This window comes from Neoarius graeffei, chromosome 7 (assembly GCF_027579695.1).
Source record: "Neoarius graeffei isolate fNeoGra1 chromosome 7, fNeoGra1.pri, whole genome shotgun sequence".
NCBI lineage: Eukaryota > Metazoa > Chordata > Actinopteri > Siluriformes > Ariidae > Neoarius > Neoarius graeffei.
In genome coordinates this window covers 64,403,685-64,427,543 of record NC_083575.1, presented here as the reverse complement: position 1 = coordinate 64,427,543, position 23,859 = coordinate 64,403,685, and the positions used below count along the sequence as shown (strand labels likewise).

At 41.6% G+C, this 23,859-nt stretch overlaps 1 protein-coding gene across 1 annotated transcript in view; it reads right to left on the bottom strand.

The window, feature by feature from the left end:
- LOC132888895 (kinase non-catalytic C-lobe domain-containing protein 1) overlaps nucleotides 1-18,392 on the bottom strand; it is a 125,824-nt gene extending 107,432 nt beyond the window's left edge. The window contains exons 1-2 of the mRNA XM_060924989.1: nucleotides 18,288-18,392; nucleotides 7,046-7,244 (exon numbers count right to left, since the gene is read on the bottom strand). Of these exons, the coding sequence (XP_060780972.1) occupies nucleotides 7,046-7,244; nucleotides 18,288-18,392 (304 nt within the window). The remainder of the gene's footprint in view (nucleotides 1-7,045; nucleotides 7,245-18,287) is intronic.
- Between the last annotated feature and the right edge of the window lie 5,467 nt (nucleotides 18,393-23,859).

Genomic DNA, 23,859 nt, shown 5'->3' with positions numbered 1-23,859 from the left:
TTTTTTGCATATATTTGTGTTGTAGTTGGGGCCTACTAGATAGATTAGATTAGATAGAACTTTATTGATCCCTTTGGGAGGGTTCCCTCAGGGAAATTAAAATTCCAGCAGCATCATTACAGATAAACAGAGAATAGAAAATAGAGAAAACTTCTAGATAAATTAAATTAAGTTTTTACATATACAAATATAAAAAAGAATAAGATATGGGAAAAGAAGAAAGAAAAGTCCAGCAGGAGAGGTATTGCACATTTATATTGCACATTGCCCAGTACTGCGTTTTGTCAGGCTAGACTAGGCTACTGCTCCTTCCCTTCCCGTCCTCTGTCCTCTGTCCAGAGAGGAGTTGTACAGTCTGATGGCGTGAGGGACAAAGGAGTTGAAGTCTGTTAGTCCTGCACTTGGGAAGGAGCATTCTGTCACTGAACAGGCTCCTCTGGTTGCTGATGACGGTGTGCAGAGGCTGACTGGCATCGTCCATGATGTTCAGTAGTTTGTCCATAGTCCTCTTCTCTGCCACAGTCACCAGAGAGTCCAGCTTCATGCCGACCACAGAGCCGGCCCGCCTGATCAGTTTGTCCAGCCTGGATGTGTCCTTCTTGGATGTGCTGCCCCCCAAGCACACCATGGTGTAAAACAGGACACTGGCGACCACGGACTGATAGAACACCCACAGGAGTTTCCTGCAGATGTTAAAGGACCGCAGCCTCCTCAGGAAGTATAGCCTGCTCTGTCCCTTCCTGTACAAGTGGTTGGTGTTGCAAGTCCAGTCCAGCTTGCTGTCCAGCCACAGCCCGAGGTACTTGTAGGAATCCACAGCCTCCACCTCGACTCCCTCGATCAGAACTGGTCGTGACCTTGGTCTGGACCTCCCAAAGTCAATGACCAGCTCCTTGGCCTTTGAGGTGTTGAGCTGTAGATGGTTCCTGTTGCACCAAATGGCAAAGTCCCTCACCAGGCTCCTATACTACTCCTCTCTGTCGTCTCTGATACACCCCATGATGGCTGTGTCATCAGCAAACTTCTGAATGTGACACAGCTCCGAGTTGTAGCAGAAGTCTGCGGTTTACAGGGTGAAGAGAAGAGGGGCCAGCACCATGCTCTGGGGTGCTCCGGTGCTGCTAATCACAGTGTCAGACGTGATGTCCTTCAGTCTGATGTACTGCAGCCTGTCGGTGAGGTAGCTGGAGATCCAGGTGACCAGGCAGGGGTCCACTTGCATCCTGTTCAGTTTGTCCTGAAGCAATAGGGGCTGGATAGTGTTGAAGGCAATCAAGAAGTCCAAGAAGAGGATCCTCACTGTGACATTTCCCTTATCCAGATGCGAGTGGGCTCGGTGTAGCAAGTAGAAAATGGCGTCTTCCACACCAACACCTGCCCGGTACGCAAACTGCAGACAGTCCTGGGCATGTTGCACCTGGACTATGTTGACCTGGCGACTTGTCCAAGGTGTACCCTGCCTTTCGCCCGTAGTCAGCTGGGATAGGCTTCAGCTTGCCTGCGACCCTGTAGAACAGGATAAAGCAGCTAGAGATAATGAGATGAGATGAGATGAATCCAAAACGGTGAGGAATTGACCGAGAAGTGATTTTTTTTTTTTTTGCTGAACTGCTCATTAAGGCTTAATTAGTCCATAACTTCATTAATAATTGTAATTAAGCAAATCTGAGTAGAAGTTATGTGCACCCTAGGTACCCCTACCTTCATGCCAGAAAGAATCAAAATCGGTGAAGAATTGAGGGAGAAGAAGCGATTTGCGTGGAAACTGCTCGTTAAGGCTTAATTACTCCATATCTTCATTATTAATTGCAATTATGCAACTTTGGGTAGAAGCCATATGCACCCCAGGTAGACCTACCTTCCTGCCAAAAAGAATAAAAAAGTCGGTGAAGAATTGAGGGAGAAGAAGCAATTTTCATGAAATGTGGATGATGGACGACGGACAGCACATGATGGCATAAGCTATCAGCCAGATGAGCTAATAATCATAATGTATTTGGGGACATACAGTGCAGTAGTGGCTGAATGGTTAAGGGTTACTGATCAGAAAGCTGGGGGTTCAAGCCCCAGCACTGCCAAGCTATTGGGCCCTTGAGCAAGGCCCTTAACCCTTTCCGCTCCAGGGGCACTGTATCATGGCAGACCCAGTGCTCTGACCCCAACATCGTAACAAGCTGGGATATGCAAAAAATGAATTTCACTGTGCTGTAATGTATGTGTGACAAATTCTTCTTTTAAAGTTGTAGTATTTTTTTATTTATTTAATGTAAACCATTACAGCCTCTAAAACCTTTTGAATTTAGGAAATAATTCTTCTCTTACATGGTTCTAGAAAATGAGTCATGTAAAACAAGGTTTTGCTTCTAATATAGTTCAGCCAATATAGAATAACATTCTGTACTGTAAAATTATTGTATGTGTTGCATTTAATATCCAGCATGATATAGTAATAAAACAACAGTATCACTGTCCGATGTGACTAATAATTAGGGGATATATTGGGATGTGAATTAGGAAGTCAGACATCTGTGTCTCTGCTCACTCTTTGAGTCCTTTGTCCTTTCACTGCATGATTTGTTCATTCATGAGCCATGTTTCCACTACAGGATCATTTTCAGCGAAAGAAACTGAACTGAATTTCTACTCATGGCCAATTTTAGTTCCTGGTCTTGTTTATCTGTAAAATAGAATAAGTGTCACAAAACGTGAGTTTAACTAACAAGGAATTAATACAAGAAGACAGAGTCATCTATATCCCCCGCCCTATATACCAACTATATACCAAGTTTCAAGATATAATTTGTCACATTTTTCAAGTTGTGCTGCAGAAAACCAACCCTACCTCTTTACACTGACCTCAGCAGCCCATGGCATAAACCCACCGGACCTTTGGTCCAGGTGAGCTAAAAATTAAAATTTCTCACATTTCTTAGGATCAAAAGGCACATACAGTTAGGTTCATATATATTTGGACACTGACACACATTTTGGTTTTTTACCTGTTTACTGAAACATATTCAAGTTATAATTATATAATGAACATGGACATAAAGTCCAGACTTTCAGCTTTCATTTGAGGGTATCCACATTAAATTTCGATGAAGGGTTTAGGAGTTTCAGCTCCTTAACATGTGCCACCCTGTTTTTAAAGGGACCAAAAGTAATTGGACAGTTGACTCAAAGGCTATTTCATGGGCAGGTGTGGGCAATTCCTTCATTATGTCATTCTCAATTAAGCAGATAAAAGGCCTGGAGTTGATTTGAGGTGTGGTGCTTGAATTTGGAAGATTTTGCTATGAAGAAAACATGCGGTCAAAGGAGCTCTCCATGCAGGTGAAACAAGCCATCCTTAAGCTGCGAAAACAGAAAAAAAAAAACATCCGAGAAATTGCTACAATATTAGGAGTGGCAAAATCTACAGTTTGGTACATCCTGAGAAAGAAAGAAAGCACTGGTGAACTCATCAATACAAAAAGACCTGGACACCCACAGAAGACAACAGTGGTGGATGATCGCAGAATAATCTCCATGGTGAAGAGAAACCCCTTCACAACAGCCAACCAAGTGAACAACACTCTCCAGGAGGTAGGTGTATCAGTATCCAAATCTACCATAAAGAGAAGACTGCATGAAAGTAAATACAGAGGGTTCACTGCACGGTGCAAGCCACTCATAAGCCTCAAGAATAAAAAGGCTGGATTGGACTTTGCTAAAAAACATCTAAAAAAGCCAGCACAGTTCTGGAAGAACATTCTTTGGACAGATGAAACCAAGATCAACCTCTACCAGAATGATGGAAAGAAAAAAAGGATGGTGAAGGCGTGGTACAGCTCATGATCCAAAGCATACCACATCATCTGTCAAACACAGCGGAGGCAGTGTGATGGCTTGGGCATGCATGGCTGCCAGTGGCACTGGGTCACTAGTGTTTATTGATGATGTGACACAGGACAGAAGCAGCCGGATGAATTCTGAGGTATTCAGAGACATACTGTGTGCTCAAATCCAGCCAAATGCAGCCAAACTGATTGGTCGGCATTTCATAATACAGATGGACAATGACCCAAAACATAAAGCCAAAGCAACCCAGGAGTTTATTAAAGCAAAGTAGTGGAATGTTCTTGAATGGCCAAGTCAGTCACCTGATCTCAACCCAATTGAGCATGCATTTCACTTGTTAAAGACTAAATTTCAGACAGAAAGGCCCACAAACAAACAGCAACTGAAAACCGCTGCAGTAAAAGGCCTGGCAGAGCATTAAAAAGGAGGAAAAACAGCGTCTGGTGATGTCCATGCAGGGGCGATTTCTCAGAGACAACAAGGGAAGCCGAGCTTCCCCTAAAATTCTCTCCCCAAACTCCGGCGTCTACGACGTTGAATTCTCATTAAAACAATAACTTGCATAACATAATATATGCCCAAGATTGTATTTATGTTCATAACTATCCTGTAACTTATTTGAGTGATGTCTGACGAACTTGCAGTTCGCTACGAGTCACCTTTGCTGCCAGGCTGTAACCTTTCTTATTTCAATGGGCTCTATGGACTGGCAGCAGTGTTGCCAGATTGGGTGGTTTTAAGCGCATTTTGGCGGGTTTTGAACATATTTTGGGATGGAAAACGTCAGCAGTATCTGGCAACACTGCCTGGCAGCCGGGTATCCGTTGCAGTCTATGAGACAGCTCTGAACAGCCAATTTCGGCTAGTTGTTATTGGTTAAAATCAACAAAATCGTCACTTCCAGGGAAGCCGGGCTTCTCTGGGACTAAACGAGACAGTGGGAGGGACAAGAAGCCGGGCTGATGAAGGATTATTGGAGGTAGTGTTTGAAAGACATGAGGAGGGCGGTACTTCGGCAAGGAACACGGAAGTATGATCAGTCAGTCCCTAGCGGATGTCGAGAAAGCGTAGTCGTGTGCCAAAGTGCTGTCCGAATTTCTTTTCATATAAACGGTTCTTCTCATTGATGTCTCTGTACATTACTCTGTAAATAAATGTAAATATTACTCATTGTGCTCCGTTAACTTTCATCCATTCTATCAGTTTGATCATTCGTGAATTCACTCGTTTATTTCATTTGTAGTTCAATCTGGTTGTAGGCTAGCTTGAGCCTTATTGGGATCTGCAGTGCTAGCTGCTAACAGAAATTGGTGAAGTCTCTGGAAAGCACAACCAGCTGGTATGACAGGGTCACAGACCATTTTCTGGAAAAGGAGCGGAGGGCAGAATTTGTGTATAAATAGTGTTCATATTCATGAATCTGAAGTGTGTATATTGTTCAGTAATGTTAAGAGAATGGTGGGCTCTGTGTTATAGGTTATACCTGGGTATAATATTCAAGGTTCTGTGTGTTGCATAGCCCACCTGGTTATGAATTTCCAGACTGTGTTGCAGAAGATGTTCAAGGATGTGTTGCACAGCTGGGTGTTGTGTTAAAGACTCTGTGTTGCATATCAGGGTATGATGTTCAAGGCTCTTCGTTGAATAGCCAGTGATTTTTGGATGTTTGATATTTTTGATTAAGGATATGAGGCACTAGCCTGGCAAGCCAGACTATAACATGAAATGTACAAGCAAAAATACTTTCTGCCACTAGGTAGGGTTGTCTAGTTCACTGTGCTAATGGGGCACACTTTTCTATGCTTTGATATCCGGCCTACAGGTTTTACGATGAATGCGTAAAATGGGCTTCCCCTGTTTTAAAAACCAGCAGCCGCCACTGTGTCCATGAGTTCAAGACTTCAGGCAGTCATTGCCAACAAAGGGTTTTCAACCAAGTATTAGAAATGAACATTTTATTTACAATTATTTAATTTGTCCAATTACTTTTGAGCCCCTGAAATGAAGGGATTGTGTTTAAAAAAATGCTTTAGTTCCTCACATTTTTATCCAATCATTTTTGTTCAACCCACTGAATTAAAGCTGAAAGTCTGAACTTCAACTGCATCTGAAATGTTTTGTTAAAAATTCATTGTGGTAATGTACAGAACCAAAATTAGAAAAATGTTGTCTCTGTCCAAATATTTATGGACCTAACTGTACATTACTTAATCAACATGTATATCAACTTTCAAGACCATACCACTCATAGTTTTCAACTTCTGCTCTGGAAACAAAACCTACCCCTAAGACTAGCCTGAGAGATTAAGTCTGAAATTGTTTCCATGGAAACATGAAAAATGAAACTCTCAAATTTCTTAGTATGAAAAGGCACATCTACATCACCCTGTTAACATGTATACCAAGTTTCAAACCTGTATCATGAATAGTTTTGGATATATGCTCCAGAAACGAACATTGCTCTTAGAAACCAAGTCAAAATCTATTTATGTAAAAATTTGAAAAATGTTTTTTTTCAAAAATACAAAATAGCAAAAGGCACCAGTTCACATGTTGCTTGATATGTATACAAAGTTTCATGAAGATATCTTCAGTAGTTTTAAAGATATGGCCCGGAAACGAAAACGTGACCGGACGGACGGAACCCGTTTCTGATATAAAATAAGTTTTATATCAGAGGTAGTGTATGCGATGGCTGTAAATGTAGAATATATTCCATGACCATTTTATTTTTATATAAGTGGCAACTTCAATACTCAATATTCCATGAATAATCCTGAGGCTACAGATCCAGATTTAGCTTTAAACCTAGCACCTGGGTTCTGATATGTATTCAGACCTTCCTGAAGTCCCTATTTATCTAGACTGAATGCACACTCTTGCAAATCTCATCACAAACACACAGTTAATGCCAGCTGAAGCTCAAGCAGCAGATTAAGACAGAATGATTTATATATAACCTTTAATAGTGTACACTTTAAAAGCGCAACTCATGTAAATTTTACTGTTCTTCCAAACATTATACACCAGCTTTTAGGCTGTGTAGAGAATAATTTGCAAAGACAACAGTTTAGAAGACACCTTTTAAGTCCAGATCATCAAATCTAGGCCTTTTGCAACCAATCGAAACTGCTGACAGTGAAAGTGATGACAGTGTTACATACATACACACACACACACGGAGGTGAAGGTGAAAATTACTGACCACTGAGCTGTTCCATGAAGCACACGTTGCCGTGAGCGTTGAAGGCCAGAGTGTCTGGTGTAATGCAGAGAGTGTAAAAAAGTGGAGAGCAGGAAATGCTCTGTAAAGAGCATACACATTCTGCACACACTGCCCACACCTCCTGTTCAGACAGACAGCTGTCTCTCAGACACAGGATATCTGCCAAAGACACGTTCTCCTGAGAAGAGAGAATTACATTATTATGAAAGATGTTAGATGATAAGAGTTTACATTTACATCCAGTACATGATTTATTGTTGGACAATTTAAGCTTCATGAGAGTTTCACATTGCCGCTCATATTTTATAAGCAGGATTCTTAAAGACCAGATATTTTTGAAAGTTGCACGAACGTTTCATAACTTATTACTGACGTGAGCCACCCTGTTTAACCACTTTCTTTGTTGACAATGGTTCTAAGACATTGTGCCTGCTCATCTCAAGCATTCACTTTACCGTCAGTGTGGTTGCTGATTCTAGGACCTAAATGGACTATTATTCAGATTCCCACCCTTAGTGATGAGAGTTCAGCTGGATTATTTCGAGATGAGAAAGACAGCATTCAAGACCATAAAACTCTTGATGTCATCTCTAAATTTAATCTCGTTGTGTAACTCATACAGTGCATTGAGTATTCATCCCTCTCAACCTTTTCATTTTGTTACCAGTACCTCCATTTTCAATTTTTTTTCTCAGAGATCAAAGCACTACATAATGAAAAAGCAACAGTTTTACCACTATTTTGTGTATTAATGAAAACAGAAACTAAGTTATATATATTTTTTTAAAGTATTCAAACCCTTTAGTCAAGTTTATTTTTTATAGCGCTTTTAACAGACATTGTCGCAAAGCAGCTTTACAGAATTTTAAGGACTTTAAACATGAGCTAATTTTATCCCTAATCTCTCCCCAATGAGCAAGCCTGTGGCGACAGTGGCAAGGAAAAACTCCCTCAGACGACATGAGGAAGAAACCTCGAGAGGAACCAGACTCAAAAGGGAACCCATCCTCATTTGGGTGATAACAGACATGATTATAACGGTTTTAACATGAAGTCTGATTCATGAAGTCTGGGTGATTTCATTGATGTTATAACTCTTCATTGATGGAAAATTGAGTGCAAAACTGTTCATGACAACTTTAATCAGTACAGTGGTGCAGTGTCATCTCACAGCAAGAAGGTTCTGGGTTCTAAATTCATGGTTCACGGGAACCTTTCTGTGTGGAGATTGCATGTTCTCCCTGTCCCCACGTGGGTTTCCTCCAGGTGCTCTGGTTTCCCCCACAGTCCAAAGACATGCAGATTAGGTAAAATACCCAGCCACTGGGGTTGCATAAGCCAGTGCATACTTAGTCCCAAGCCTGGATAGATTGGGGAGGGTTGTGTCTGGTGTAAAACCTATGTCAAATCAAATACAGTTCATGATGATCTGCTGTGGTGACTCCTAATGGGAGCAGGCAAAATTAGAAGATTCAAACCATTTAGTCAGCACTATTTTCGGGGCTGTCGATAGACCAGCTTCAAATCCGGTCTCGGGCTGTGTCATTCAACAGCATTAACTGACTTGTCCTGAAGCCATTCCTTTATTATCTGTGCTGTGTGTTCTTTGTCTCCTTGGCCCAATCTGAGATCCTTAACACCCTTGAGATGTCTGTATTTTGATTTGTTCATCTTCATATTGTTCCTGCTGCTAAAAACATCCCCACATCATGCTGCCACCACCAGGCTTCACCACAGGGATGGAATTCACAGGTCATCAGTGGTGCTTAGTTTCCTTCAGATGTAGCGCTTGGCTTTCAGGCCAGAATGTTCCATTTTGGTGTAATTAGACTAAACCATTTTGTTTCTCATGGCCTGAGAGTTATTTAGGCGCCTTTTGGCAAACTCCAAGTAAACTGTCATTTGCCTTTTACTCAGGATAGCTTCCATCTGGCCACTATGGGTTTGACTGGTGGAGTGCCGTAGAGCAGGTTTTTCCTTTGGGCAGGTTCTCCCATCTTAAAAGAAGACTTCTGGAGTGCCATTAGAGTGATCTTCAGATTCTTCAACATCTCCTTGACTAAAGCCCTTGTCTCCATTTGTTCAGTTTGATTGGGTGGCCAGCTCTTGGAAGACCCTTGGTAGTTATGAACGTCTTCCATTTTAGAATGGTAAAAATCAGCCTGTTTTTCCCCCAATCCTATCTCGAACGATTTCTTTGACTCCATGGTTTGTTTCTGCTCTGACATGCACTGTTAGTTGTGGGGCTTTCCATGGACAAGTTTATCTTTCCAAATTGTGTCTAATCAACTGAATGTATCATAGGTGAACTTAACCCCTTGGCTGCCACCCATAATTAATTGTAATGTGCCGGGCATACAGGACAAAAATAGGTCAAAATTGGGATATTTTGATAATCTTTCTCTAACTTGTTCAGAACTTTATATTTTTAATATTTGTATAAAAAAAAAAATCACAAAAAACACTGTTGTCGAGTAAAAATAACTTTAGTAATCAAAAACAACTTCAAAAACATAAAAAAACAAGATAACGGGTCTTGTCAATGAGAACCTGTCCATAAACATAAATTAATAGTACTTGAAAACACAATGTACGCCAAGTAACTGGGTACCATTTTTATGATGGCCTTTGGTATGACCTAACTGTGAACAGAACTCACGATCTCCTGATCAGGAGGCAGACACACTAATCACTAGGCCAACTCGCCATAATGTGCCACTGAAGTAAAAGTAACGTTCCATGTAAGGTACATGAAAGGAGGTGTTTATGACGAGTAGCGTACGTCAAAGCACAGCGGTAAAAGATTTCATGATGTACGTGACTCGTCCAAGGGCACTGAAGGGGTTAAATCAATTTGAATGACCAATCTCAAGGATTACCAATGGAAATTGGATGAAAATGTGACCTTTCATTTCTTAATATATTTACAAAACTTTGTGAAACCTGCGTATGCTTTGCAGGGGAAGGAACAGAAATATTTTATAGTAAGGCACTAGAAATATGCTGTTGGGTATTTATTGTTGAACACATGGTATTTGTTGCCTCTTGAAAATCTGTAATGGATCTATGGAATTCAACATAAAAGGGCATGAGGAGGCGGCACGGTGGTGTAGTGGTTAGCGCTGTCGCCTCACAGCAAGAAGGTCCTGGGTTCGAGCCCCGGGGCCGGCGAGGGCCTTTCTGTGTGGAGTTTGCATGTTCTCCCCGTGTCCGCGTGGGTTTCCTCCGGGTGCTCCGGTTTCCCCCACAGTCCAAAGACATGCAGGTTAGGTTAACTGGTGACTCTAAATTGACCGTAGGTGTGAATGTGAGTATGAATGGTTGTCTGTGTCTATGTGTCAGCCCTGTGATGACCTGGCGACTTGTCCAGGGTGTACCCCGCCTTTCGCCCGTAGTCAGCTGGGATAGGCTCCAGCTTGCCTACGACCCTGTAGAAGGATAAAGTGGCTAGAGATAATGAGATGAGATGATGAGGGCATGAGGAAACAGGTATTGTCTCTATAGTTAGTTTTTTTCTTTTTTATCAGACATCTAGTTTTTAGGTTTGTTTACCTGACATGTTTCGACGTACGACTGTCGTCTTCCTCAGAGTGTCCTCGCTCTGAGGACACCCTGAGGAAGATGACAGTCGTACGTCGAAACATGTCAGGTAAACAAACCTAAAAACTAGATGTCTGATAAAAAAGAAAAAACTAACTATATTTAATATATGACATAATGAACGTAACTGAAAGGTATTGTCTCTACATACAGCAAAAAGCAGAACTAAACTGAGAAACACTTACTTTGATTGAAAGCCTTGCTTCTGTTGAGTCTCACGTCACACGACTTAAAATGAGTAGAAACTTTTGTTCTACATCTTTAGCTCCCCAAATAGACTTTTTTCCAAATATACAAAATGTCTTGCTTTGATGATGTAATGTACTGTGAAAGAGCGGTTGTCGGGGTTTTTTTTTCCACAGACATTCATTGTTCCATCAAGTTTGACTGGAAACTACTGTTCATTACAAACTACAGAAGTCTCAAGACTTGTTTTGTGTGATTACATTCAAAAACAGCAACATTCTCCCAAATTAAAAAAAAAAAAAAAATCCAGAAAGCTCTTCCAAAGGACATGCATCCACTGGAGCATCTTCAAGGTGAAAAACACACTCACGCAGTCAGCACTGGGAGCGAACAGGCCAGACCCAGAAAGCTGCAGTATAAGACACAGAGCAGGAAAGTGCTACAGCAAAAGTGCGCCCCATAAATAGGCAAACTCCCACGAGAACAGTGCAGAGAAACACAGCCCCCCCTGCAGATCACAGACTTCGGCCTAGATAAGTTTCCCTTTCCTTCTAGCTTTGCGTACTTATGTTTTGTACACTGATCTCAGATCTGAGATAAGATCGCTCCATTCATAGCCATCACCCCACTACGAGTATACCTGCTTAAAAAAAAAAAAAACGGGCATTTTCCTCATAGCACCAGTCAAAAAACTAAAAAAGAGATAAAGTCATATATCTAACATGTTGTAGTGATTTATTTTTTCGATAAAGTAGATAATTGTCAATGTTTTATATATTTTTGGCTGTTCATTAATTATTCCTTTTAAAGAGATGCTCATCATATAAATTCTTCATGTACAATACCAGCTTTGTGTTTTCTGTAGGACTTATGAAGCAAACTGTCCTTAGGTGGACGGGTTATTATCATATGCTTACATTGAACAGTTATTCCACGAAACCGAGTTGTACATGAGCTGAGAGCCGACGAGGCGTGTAGCACTGAGTTGGCTATAAGCCATGTACGACAAGACTGAGTGGAATAACTGTTTTATTCTGTCCACATTCACTGGATTTTGAGAAAGAGAGCATTTTTATTTTTTGCAAATTCGATAGATAAAATCTTTATACAAAACTAGCCTGGGCCCGCCCATCCTAAGTGTGACGCAACACGAGGGCCTGTTGCGAGCTTAGTCTGGCCAGGCAAGCTATCTTCCAAGCTCCTGAAAAAATCAGGAACCAATCAACTTTGAGCATCTCCAACGGCCCTGGGTAGAGGCGTGTTCAAGGCACTGACGTAGTAGAACTGCGACCGGAAGCCATAGATTGTTTACAGAATCTATGCCGGAAGCGCTTCATTCACGCTTCCGCATCTATTACGCATAGATGCTGTATTGAAAGCATTCAACGGGAAGTTCTCATTGAAAACGGAGCAAAGAGCAGCCCTGGAGGTATTTATTGAAAGGAAGGACGTTTTCGCCTTGCTCCCGACCGGCTTCGGTAAGAGTTTAATCTACCAGTTAGCCCCATCGCGTCGCATACGTCAGAGGAAAGAGTGATGTGATTGGTTTAAGCTTCGTCACAGCCTTTTCTGGCTTCGACCAGTAGCAAACTGAGGCTTTTCAGGGAGGCGGGTCAACCACGGGCTCTAGGAAACGGTTGGGCTTAATATCTTGGCCAGACCAATAGCTCGTAGAGCTTTGAAGTCACGTTAGCCAGACTAATACAAAACATCCAGCAAAATCATGTCCGCTTAGAATGTAAACAAACCGGCGAAATGACAGTAATTTATGAAAAATGCTATAATAATAATTCTTGAAAAATTAAAAAAAAAGATATGTTCTTACCATCAAATACTTTCATTCCATATTTTGTTGCTTTTTTGCATTTTTTGGGGGGGTTGTTTTCGAGTGGAGTTTTTATTTCGTCCTCAGTTCGTTCAGCAAAACATTCTGCCATTTTGTTTTTCTCTACTCATGGTATATGAGCTGATATCCTAGTAGTAGAGTAGCCAATCAGAGCGTGCGATTGCTCATATCCAGTGAATATGGATAGAACAAAACTGGATACTTGTCTTGGATACTTGGCTTATTATCTTCTCCAGACAGTATTTATGTGCCTGACATTTCTGCTTGAATTGCCAGAACTTGAGAAGGAATGAGACTGAAAGCTTCATCTACATTTTACTGTATGATGGATTTTTACTCACTACCAGTCTTTATATTATTAAAAAAAAAAAAGTGCCGTAAGTAAATGATTAAAAAACAAACAAACATGTTAAAATGAGGTTTATGTATACTAGTTTAAATGACAATACTGTATTTGGGATATCTTCCACTCATCCCCTGTAAACTCATTTGCCGAACAAATAGTGAGTGAGAGCCTCACACCAAAAACGAAGATATCTGTGAGCTGACAGATTCTTGGTTCAACCCAGTCACTGGTATCAGAGATGTTGATCCATTCCTGGAGTGCTCGATAGAATAAGATCCGAGTCATTTTGCACATTGCTGATAATGAGTCATGCTTAGAGATATGGCAGCCTATATTAACACCACAAACACAGCGCAGACGCTTCTGCATTAGAAGATAAGCTCTTTCCGCTCATGCTTCTTGATATAAATAACAATCTAATGCAGATCCACAACCCAAAATGTCAGTTATTTGCATTTAATTTATTTAGATGTCTTTTCAATGTGTGTTTACAGTGTTAACAGTAGTTACGTCCTATATACAGTATAAACACGGCAAGAGGTCAGTCACAACATGTTAATTCAAGACTGCAGGTCTTAAGACCTACTTCTTCTTGCCTGTAGATTAGTCTATAATTTTCATCATGTTTCTGACATTTGCACATCATACTTTCTCAAGTTAACACACAGATCATTCAGGGCTACAAGGATAATGCCATGTAGGGTTTTTATAAACCAAATTTAGTGAGTATTAGGAATTATAGCCCACACCGTTTAAGGAAATGCCAATACAACAAGAAGAAATCATGCAGTATGTTCTACCACTGATCGAAGATGTAATTAAGTGGTGATGGCCTTTAGAGTGGCTCTCAAGATCTCAAGCCTCCACTTCTGACAGAAGAATAAATGGTTGAGGGTTCTTTGCACACATAAGTGGCTCTCTCCGCTAAAGAAATGGAGTGCTACCTTTAATACGATGTTATACGGTGGTGCTTGAAAGTTTGTGAACCCTTTAGAATTTTCCATATTTCTGCATAAATATGAGCTAAAACATCATCAGATTTTCACACAAGTCCTAAAAGTAGATAAAGAGAACCCAGTTAAACAAATGAAACAAAAACATTACACTTGGTCATTTATTTATTGAGGAAAATGATCCAATATTACATATCTGTGAGTGGCAAAAGTATGTGAATCTCTAGGATTAGCAGTTAATTTGAAGGTGAAATTAGAGTCAGGTGTTTTCAATCAATGGGATGACAATCAGGTGTGAGTGGGCACCCTGTTTTATTTAAAGAACAGGGATCTATCAAAGTCTGATCTTCACAACACGTTTGTGGAAGTGTATCAGGGCACAAACAAAGGAGATTTCCGAGGACCTCAGAAAAAGCGTAGTTGATGCTCATCAGGCTGGAATAGGTTACAAAACCATCTCTAAAGTGCTGGGACTCCACCAATCCACAGTCAGACAGATTGTGTACAAATGGAGGAAATTCAAGACCATGGTTACCCTCCCCAGGAGTGGTTGACCAACAAAGATCACTCCAAGAGCAAGGCGTGTAATAGTCAACAAGGTCACAAAGGACCTCAGTGTAACTTCTAAGCAACTGAAGGCCTCTCTCACATTGGCTAATGTTAAATGTTCATGAGTCCACCATCAGGAGAACACTGAACAACAATGGTGTGCATGGCAGGGTTGCAAGGAGAAAGCCACTGCTCTCCAAAAAGAATATTGCTGCTCCTCTGCAGTTTGCTAAAGATCACGTGGACAAGCCAGAAGGCTATTGGAAAAATGTTTTGTGGATGGATGAGACCAAAATAGAACTTTTTGGTTTCAATGAGAAGCATTATGTTTGGAGAAAGGAAAACACTGCATTCCAGCATAAGAACCTTATCCCATCTGTGAAACATGGTGGTGGTAGTATTGTGGTTTGGGCCTTTTTTGCTGCATCTGCGCCAGGACAGCTTGCCATCATTGATGGAACAATGAATTCTGAATTATACCAGCGAATTCTAAAGGAAAATGTCAGGACATCTGTCCATGAAGTGAATCTCAAGAGAAGGTGGGTCATGCAGCAAGACAACGACCCTAAGCACACAAGTCGTTCTACCAAAGAATGGTTAAAGAAGAATAAAGTTAGTTTTGGAATGGCCAAGTCAAAGTCCTGACCTTAATCCAATCAAAATGTTGTGGAAGGACCTGAAGCGAGCAGTTCATGTGAGGAAACCCACCAACATCCCAGAGTTGAAGCTGTTCTGTACGGAGGAATGGGCTAAAATTCCTCCAAGCCGGTGTGCAGGACTGATCAACAGTTACCGAAAACGTTTAGTTGCAGTTATTGCTGCACAAGGGGGTCACACCAGATACTGAAAGCAAAGGTTCACATACTTTTGCCACTCACAGATATGTAATATTGGATCATTTTCCTCAATAAATAAATGACCAAGTATAATATTTTTGTCTCATTTGTTTAACTGGGTTCTCTTTATCTACTTTTAGGACTTGTGTGAAAATCTGATGTTTTAGGTCATATTTATGCAGAAATATAGAAAATTCTAAAGGGTTCACAAACTTTCAAGCACCACTGTACATATATATGAATGTTTTACTGGGAAATATGCCACTTGTATTTTTCATACAAGCTACATCCCAAACATATTTCTCTTTATGTCACTCATGAGGAAACCAATAAATATTTTGATAAATTTGGGTACTTTGTTTGTGGATGTTTTGATACAATAAACAGTACATCACATGTTGAATTGAAGATATGAAGTTTATCTTCTCGTGTTGAAAAACTCGCATTTTTCATATGAAATACATCGGGGATCTGAGTGACATATTTAAATAATATTGGCTGGCTTTTTTTGTGGTCTGTCAGAATATCCAGTGAAGTTTTGGTAGTTTTTTGGGTGTTCAACTCGTCTTTCAAAATTCTCTTTCAAAATATAATCTTCCACTTTTAATCCTCCGCTTTTAATGAAGTAAACCTCGTGGCCATGTTTGTGTACAAATTGTCAGTCACTCCCTAGTGCAGAAATTTTACGTCTCCGACGTGTCTCTTTTCCAGCTTTTCCGTATATTTAATGCGGAAGATTAAATACATGAAGAATATCCAGGGAAGTTTTGGTAGCCTTTCAGGTGTTCAGCACATCTTTCTCTTTCAAAATTCTCTCTAAATCTTCTGCTTTTAATGAAGCAAACCTCACAGCCATGTTTGTGTACGAACTATCAGTCACTCGCTAGTGCAGAAATTTTACATCTCCGACGTGTCTCTTTTCCAGTTTTTCGATGTCCGTAGCTTTCCGGGTGTTCAGTACTTCTTTAGTTTCAGTTAATTGATTTAGTGCTTAAAACGAGCACTGGATCTTCTCTTTTTTCCAGCCAACAAAGAAATGACTGCACGCATGCACAGCAGAAAAGTTGTCATTGGATTTTCGCATCAGCTCCAATGTGTGATGTCTTGTTGTCCTGGCAATATGCAACATTATAAAAATATTGCACGTTCATTTTCCATTGGGGAGAGCGGCGTAATACATAGATAGGATAGGATAACCGATATGATAACAATACTGTATGCCATCAATAAACCCACTAGAAGGGAACAGAACACGTTTTTATTCCATGGAAAAAGTGGCCCGTACGTGTAATAATTCCCGATATTTCATGCCGATGACATCACTCCCAGTGTTTTCTTGCTGATTTGGCATGCGTTTTCAAAATGGTGAACCGGTTCAAATTTAAAATTCTTTTGATTAACTTGCGTGTTTTTTTTTTTTGTGGCTGTGTCCATATAATATAAAGAATGTTACACGGTGGCGCAAAGATATGAAGTTTATCTTCTTGTGTTGAAAAATCCATCCGTCCGTCCATTATCTGTAGCCGCTTTATCCTGTCCTACAGGGTCACAGGCGAGCTGGAGTCTATCCCAGCTGTCTACGGGCGAAAGGCGGGGTACACCCTGGACAAGTCGCCAGGTCATCACAGGGCTGACACATAGACACAGACAACCATTCACACTCACATTCACACCTACGGTCAATTTAGAGTCACCAGTTAACCTAACCTGGATGTCTTTGGACTGTGGGGGAAACCGGAGCACCCGGAGGAAACCCACGCGGACACGGGGAGAACATGTAAACTCCGCACAGAAGTCAAGTCAACTTTATTGTCAAATATGCTATACATGCTCGACATACAGCACAGATGAAATTTCAGTCCTCTCTGACCTACGGTGCAAACAGGCAATGCAGTAAATAAAAATAGAATAATTGAAATAAACAATATAAACAGTATAAACACTCTAGATAAGAACTAGACACATACACACACACACACATATAAATTGGAGGAAATAAACAGTCAAGGGCACTTGAGGTATGGCAGGTAAACATGAAATAAGCAGTATAAACAATAAACTAATAGCTGTTAAGGTGAGGTAGTGCGGAATAGTGCAAATGAGCGAGGTAAAGTGAAATGTGCAGTCCCTGAGTTCAGTGTGTGAATGAATGTTGAGAGTGTGTGCTGGGGGGGGAACTGTGAGGGTGACATGTCAAGAAAGGCCCTTGCCGGGCTTGAACCCAGGACTTTCTTGCTGTGAGGCGACAGCGCTAACCACTACACCGCCCCTCCTATATATATATATATATATATATATATATATATATATATAGGAGGGGCGGTGTAGTGGTTAGCGCTGTCGCCTCACAGCAAGAAGGTCCGGGTTCGAGCCCCGTGGCCGGCGAGGGCCTTTCTGTGTGGAGTTTACATGTTCTCCCCGTTTCCGCGTGGGTTTCCTCCGGGTGCTCCGGTTTTCCCCACAGTCCAAAGACATGCAGGTTAGGTTAACTGGTGACTCTAAATTGACCGTAGGTGTGAATGTGAGTGTGAATGGTTGTCTGTGTCTATGTGTCAGCCCTGTGATGACCTGGCGACTTGTCCAGGGTGTACCCCGCCTTTCGCCCGTAGTCAGCTGGGATAGGCTCCAGCTTGCCTGCGACCCTGTAGAACAGGATAAAGCGGCTACAGATAATGAGATGATATATAGGAAAATACTATATTAAAGGATTCACTATAAAACCCTGAGCTTGCCACAGAAAGACGAACCATGGTTCTAGATTGGACTGTTTTCTTTTTTCTAATAGTGCATCACATTTCCCAGTACAGATGAAACTGTTATTCTCTTCAGCCCATTAAATAAGACCATTAAGAAGGTATGGACTTCATGTGGGCTATTTTACTGAATGCTCCTGCAGATTTCTCACCTCATCCTCGAGCAGTGGGGGCAAAGCCTCAACTTTAGTCCTCTCTTCCTCCTCTGTGTCTCCTTCACCTCCCAGAGCAGCACCACCGCCTCCAAACGGCTCCATCTCCGCTTCGCTTTTATTACCACTTAAATCATGCTGGACATTAAAACGGTCCTCCCAGGAACACGAGCTTACTGCTGCTGCTACTGCTGCGTGACTCTCTCTCTCTCTCTCTCTCTCTCCAGCAACACTCCGCCGAACGGAACAGAAACAGGACGCAGCTACAGCACTGTGGAGTCTGAAAGAGTGCCTCTGGATGCGTTTTTATGCCAAAAACTGAGTAAATGACAGGAGTAACTCCAGCTCTCTGTCCCGACCCGCTGCGGCTCTTAATGAGCTCACGGCAACAGGGCAGTTTGCTAACTCTGCTGTCATGGCAACGAGCGGCGCCGCGCGCCTCCACACAGCCATGGCTGCGGAAAGCCGGATTGCCAGATTGATAATTATCACACATCCATGCAATGCCATTTATAGCAATATGATGGTGATGATAGTTTATTTCAAACATGTTTAAACAAACAAGGAATAAATAAGCAGATAACAAGAAAAGCAAAACAGCATTTGCAACAAGAACGCGTAAGAAGCCACTAAATTAGAAAATAAACCTTAAATAATATAGGTCATAATCTCATCTCATTATCTCTAGCCGCTTTATCCTGTTCTACAGGGTCGCAGGCAAGCTGGAGCCTATCCCAGCTGACTATGGGCGAAAGGCGGGGTACACCCTGGACAAGTCACCAGGTCATCACAGGGCTGACACATAGACACAGACAACCATTCACACTCACATTCACACCTACGCTCAATTTAGAGTCACCAGTTAACCTAACCTGCATGTCTTTGGACTGTGGGGGGAAACCGGAGCACCCGGAGGAAACCCACGCGGACACGGGGAGAACATGCAAACTCCGCACAGAAAGGCCCTCGCCGGCCACGGGGCTCGAACCCAGGACCTTCTTGCTGTGAGGCAACAGCGCTAACCACACCACCGTGCTGCCCCTCAAAACAAAATAAGACAAAATTACAAACAAGGACGCACTAAGCAGTTTTGAGCTTACATGTCCGAAAAGGAGTGGGCTGAAGTAAAAACTTATTAAATTATTATTAAATATTAAATAAATAAACACATAAATAAATAAGCCTATGAAGTAAATAATTCTGGCTATGAATAAATCCTGAAATAAAGACACGAGACAATAAATATATAAATGAATGTAAATATAAATAGACTGCACAAGTCAAGGCAATATAAGTGAGTAAGTTTTTAATTTCCTATAAAATAGACTCTCAGGTCCGAATATGCAAATACAGGGGGCGTGGTTATCTCACAGATCCAGACCAAAGCCACAGCAGAAGAACAGCAATGAATCACTGAAATGTTGCCAAAAATTTTTCCACCAGAAGTCAATACTGGCTCTCTGAAATGTCGCTAAAAGTCACTAAATTGGCAACACTGACTCAGTGCTGTTCTGCTGTTGTTGTTTTGGTCTCAATCTGGGAGATAACCACGCCCCATTCGTTTGAATATCCATCCATTATCTCTAGCCGCTTTATCCTTCTACAGGGTCGCAGGCAAGCTGGAGTCTATCCCAGCTGACCACGGGCGAAAGGCGGGGTACACCCTGGACAAGTCGCCAGGTCATCACAGGGCTGACACATAGACACAGACAACCATTCACACAGAGCACCCGGAGGAAACCCACGCAGACACGGGAAGAACATGCAAACTCCACACAGAAAGGCCCTCATCGGCTACTGGGCTTGAACCCAGAACCTTCTTGCTGTGAGGTGACAGTGCTAACCACTACACCACCATGCCGCCCCATTTGAATATAACAAAGGGAAATAAAAAGAACTGGGAAATAAATGTGGCATTAGGAAGCAAATAAAAGTAATCCTTTAAAAACATAATTTTGGGGGGAAAATATTTATTTATTTATTTATTTAACTATATTCTCATACGGGCGGCACGGTGGTGTAGTGGTTAGCGCTGTTGCCTCACAGCAAGAAGGTCCGGGTTCGAGCCCCGGGGCCGGCGAGGGCCTTTCTGTGTGGAGTTTGCATGTTCTCCCTGTGTCCGCGTGGGTTTCCTCCGGGTGCTCTGGTTTCCCCCACAGTCCAAAGACATGCAGGTTAGGTTAACTCACACATCACACATCACATTATCTCTAGCCGCTTTATCCTTCTACAGGGTCGCAGGCAAGCTGGAGCCTATCCCAGCTGACTACGGGCGAAAGGCGGGGTACACCCTGGACAAGTCGCCAGGTCATCACAGGGCTGACACATAGACACAGACAACCATTCACACTCACATTCACACCTACGGTCAATTTAGAGTCACCAGTTAACCTAACCTGCATGTCTTTGGACTGTGGGGGAAACCGGAGCACCCGGAGGAAACCCACGCGGACACGGGGAGAACATGCAAACTCCGCACAGAAAGGCCCTCGCCGGCCCCGGGGCTCGAACCCAGGACCTTCTTGCTGTGAGGCGACAGCGCTAACCACTACACCACCGTGCCGCCCCGGTTAGGTTAACTGGTGACTCTAAATTGACCGTAGGTGTGAATGTGAGTGTGAATGGTTGTCTGTGTCTACGTGTCAGCTCTGTGATGACCTGGCGACTTGTCCAGGGTGTACCCCGCCTTTCACCCGTAGTCAGCTGGGATAGGCTCCAGCTTGCCTGCAACCCTGTAGGACAGGATAAAGCGGCTAGAGATAATGAGATGAGATGAGACATTCTCACACACACGTTTGTTTCACTATCCCTGTGAGGACCTTCCACTGACATAATTATTATTGCAGTTAATTAATGCTGTGCCTGCACCTCAACATAACCTTAACATCAGTAAGAAAAGGAAACTTTTTGGCTCTCTTATTTTAATTACTTAATTAATTATTTTTTTGTTAAAAAAAAAAACACACACACAACAGCAATTTCCTCATGGGGACCATCCAAATGTCCCCACAAGGTTGAAATTGTCAGATTTTACTGTCCTTGTGAGGACATTTGGTCCTCAGTAGTACACACACACACACACACACACACACACACACACACACACACACACATTTGTTTCAGGATTTATTTCATAGCCATATTTATTTGTTTGTTTGTTTATTTATTTATTTAATATTGATTAGTAGCTCCATATTCCACATTATGCACCAAAGATCTGAAACACATTCCCATTAAACATTCACCAAGGTCCATCTATCTCTGATTAAAAAAAAAAAAAAAATCACATTAGCATTTAACTAGCTTTTATTACATGCTATTTTGCTACTTGACCTTTAAATTACTTTTAGCCTATATAAATTATTATACTTTTATTCCCTTTTCACACCTTTTTAAGTATTTATATTCTACAACCCCAAATTGACATTAAAACTGAAAACAATGATTTGTAAATAAACTTTGACCTGTATTGCACTCAAAATAGTACAACAGCACATTATTAGATGTTTTATCTCATGAATTTTATTGCTTTTTTCAACACATTTCAATTTTGATTCTTGCAAAAATAATTAACAAAAGGTACCACTTTGAAATGTTGCCATTCCTTCTCACAACACTTAAAAGAATTTTAGGTCTTAAGGTGTGCAACAGTATGGAGTCGTCATTGTCATATTTTTCATTTCAAAATTTGGCACACATTCTCTATTGGGGACAGAAGGGACAGGCACCCTCTTCTTCCACAGCCACACCTTTGTAATGTGTACAGAATGTGGTTTTTGCATTGTCTTGTTGAAATATCCCGGGAAAAGATGTCATCTTGAAGGCAGCATATGTTGCTCCAAAATCTCAGTGTACTTTTCTGCATTAATGCTGCCATCACAGAAGTGAAAGTTACCTTTGCTAAGGGCATTGACACAACCCCATATAGACCCCGACATTTGGACTTGTAGCTGGTAACAGTCTGACTGGTCATTCTTACCTTTGGTATGGAGGACACGGCGTCCATTTCTTACAAAAAAAAAACAGGAATACTGATGGGCGGCACGGTGGTGTAGTGGTTAGCGCTGTCGCCTCACAGCAAGAAGGTCCGGGTTCGAGCCCCGGGGCCGGCGAGGGCCTTTCTGTGTGGAGTTTGCATGTTCTCCCCGTGTCCGCGTGGGTTTCCTCCGGGTGCTCCGGTTTCCCCCACAGTCCAAAGACATGCAGGTTAGGTTAACTGGTGACTCTAAATTGTCCGTAGGTGTGAATGTGAGTGTGAATGGTTGTCTGTGTCTATGTGTCGGCCCTGTGATGACCTGGCGACTTGTCCAGGGTGTACCCCGCCTTTCGCCCGTAGTCAGCTGGGATAGGCTCCAGCTTGCCTGTGACCCTGTAGAAGGATAAAGCGGCTAGAGATAATGAGATGAGATGAGGAATACTGATTCGTCTGACCCCAATACACGTTTCCACTGTGTGATGGTCCATCCCAGATTTAACTGCCATTTGTGGCTGTAACTCTGTAGCTTGACAAAGGTTTGACAAAGTAATCCCAAGCCCATGTGGTTATATCAGCTTTAGATGAATGATGGTTCTTGATGCAGTGCCATCTCAGGAATTGGAGATTACAGGTGTTCGACTTAGGCTTGCACCCTTGCACGTTGTGCACTGAAATTCTTCCAGATTCCTTGAATTGTTTTGGGGTTTTTTTTACATTATGCATCATAGAAGGTGAAATATCCAAAACCCTTCCTATCTTGTTTTTTTGAGAAACATTGTTTTAAACATTTCAACAATTTTCTTATTTGTTGATAAACTGTAGATTTTCAGCCCATCTTTGCTCCTCAAACACTAGGCCTTTCTTGTTGACATCACCCGTTTCAAATCACACAATTATTTAACTATTTTATCTCATTACTAGCCTTAAATTGCCCCAGTCACAACTTTCTTTAGAATGTGTTGCAGACCTGAAACACAGGAATTGATGTATATGAACAAATGAAATGAAGTTGACCAGACAAAACATGAAATATCTTGGGTTCATACTGTCTGCAATGAAATACAAGTCAAAGTAAATTTAGAAATCACTGCTTTCTTTTGTATTTGTATTTTTCATACTATCCCAACTTTTTCTGACTTGGGGTTGTATACGCTGTTAGGTTCTTTCTGTCATTTTATTAGCATTCACTAACACTATTGATGAACGATACACCTACTGGAAGGTGACTTCACTGCCGTGCTAATGCCGCTGACTCATGGTTAAGCTAGCATTGGCCTTCAAGAAGGCCTAGGGTGATAAAGTTTTGGTCCCGCCCACTATAAATCAAACTCTGATTGGCTAATTCATCTGTCACTCCCTACATAAACATACAGTGCCATGGCCTTCTGTCCCGGCAATGAAGTCCTAACCAATGAGTGAGCAGTTCTGAACCCTTCTCTGTCTAGAGACAACAAACAAAAAAATCTCATTGGATAACTCTGTTTTAATGTTTTCATGACAGTATCCCTTCCATTTCTGAAGCAAATCTGATAGAAAATGAGGCCAAATTAGAATTAGAAGAGAATTATAATGAAATTATGAAAGAATGAAAGCAAT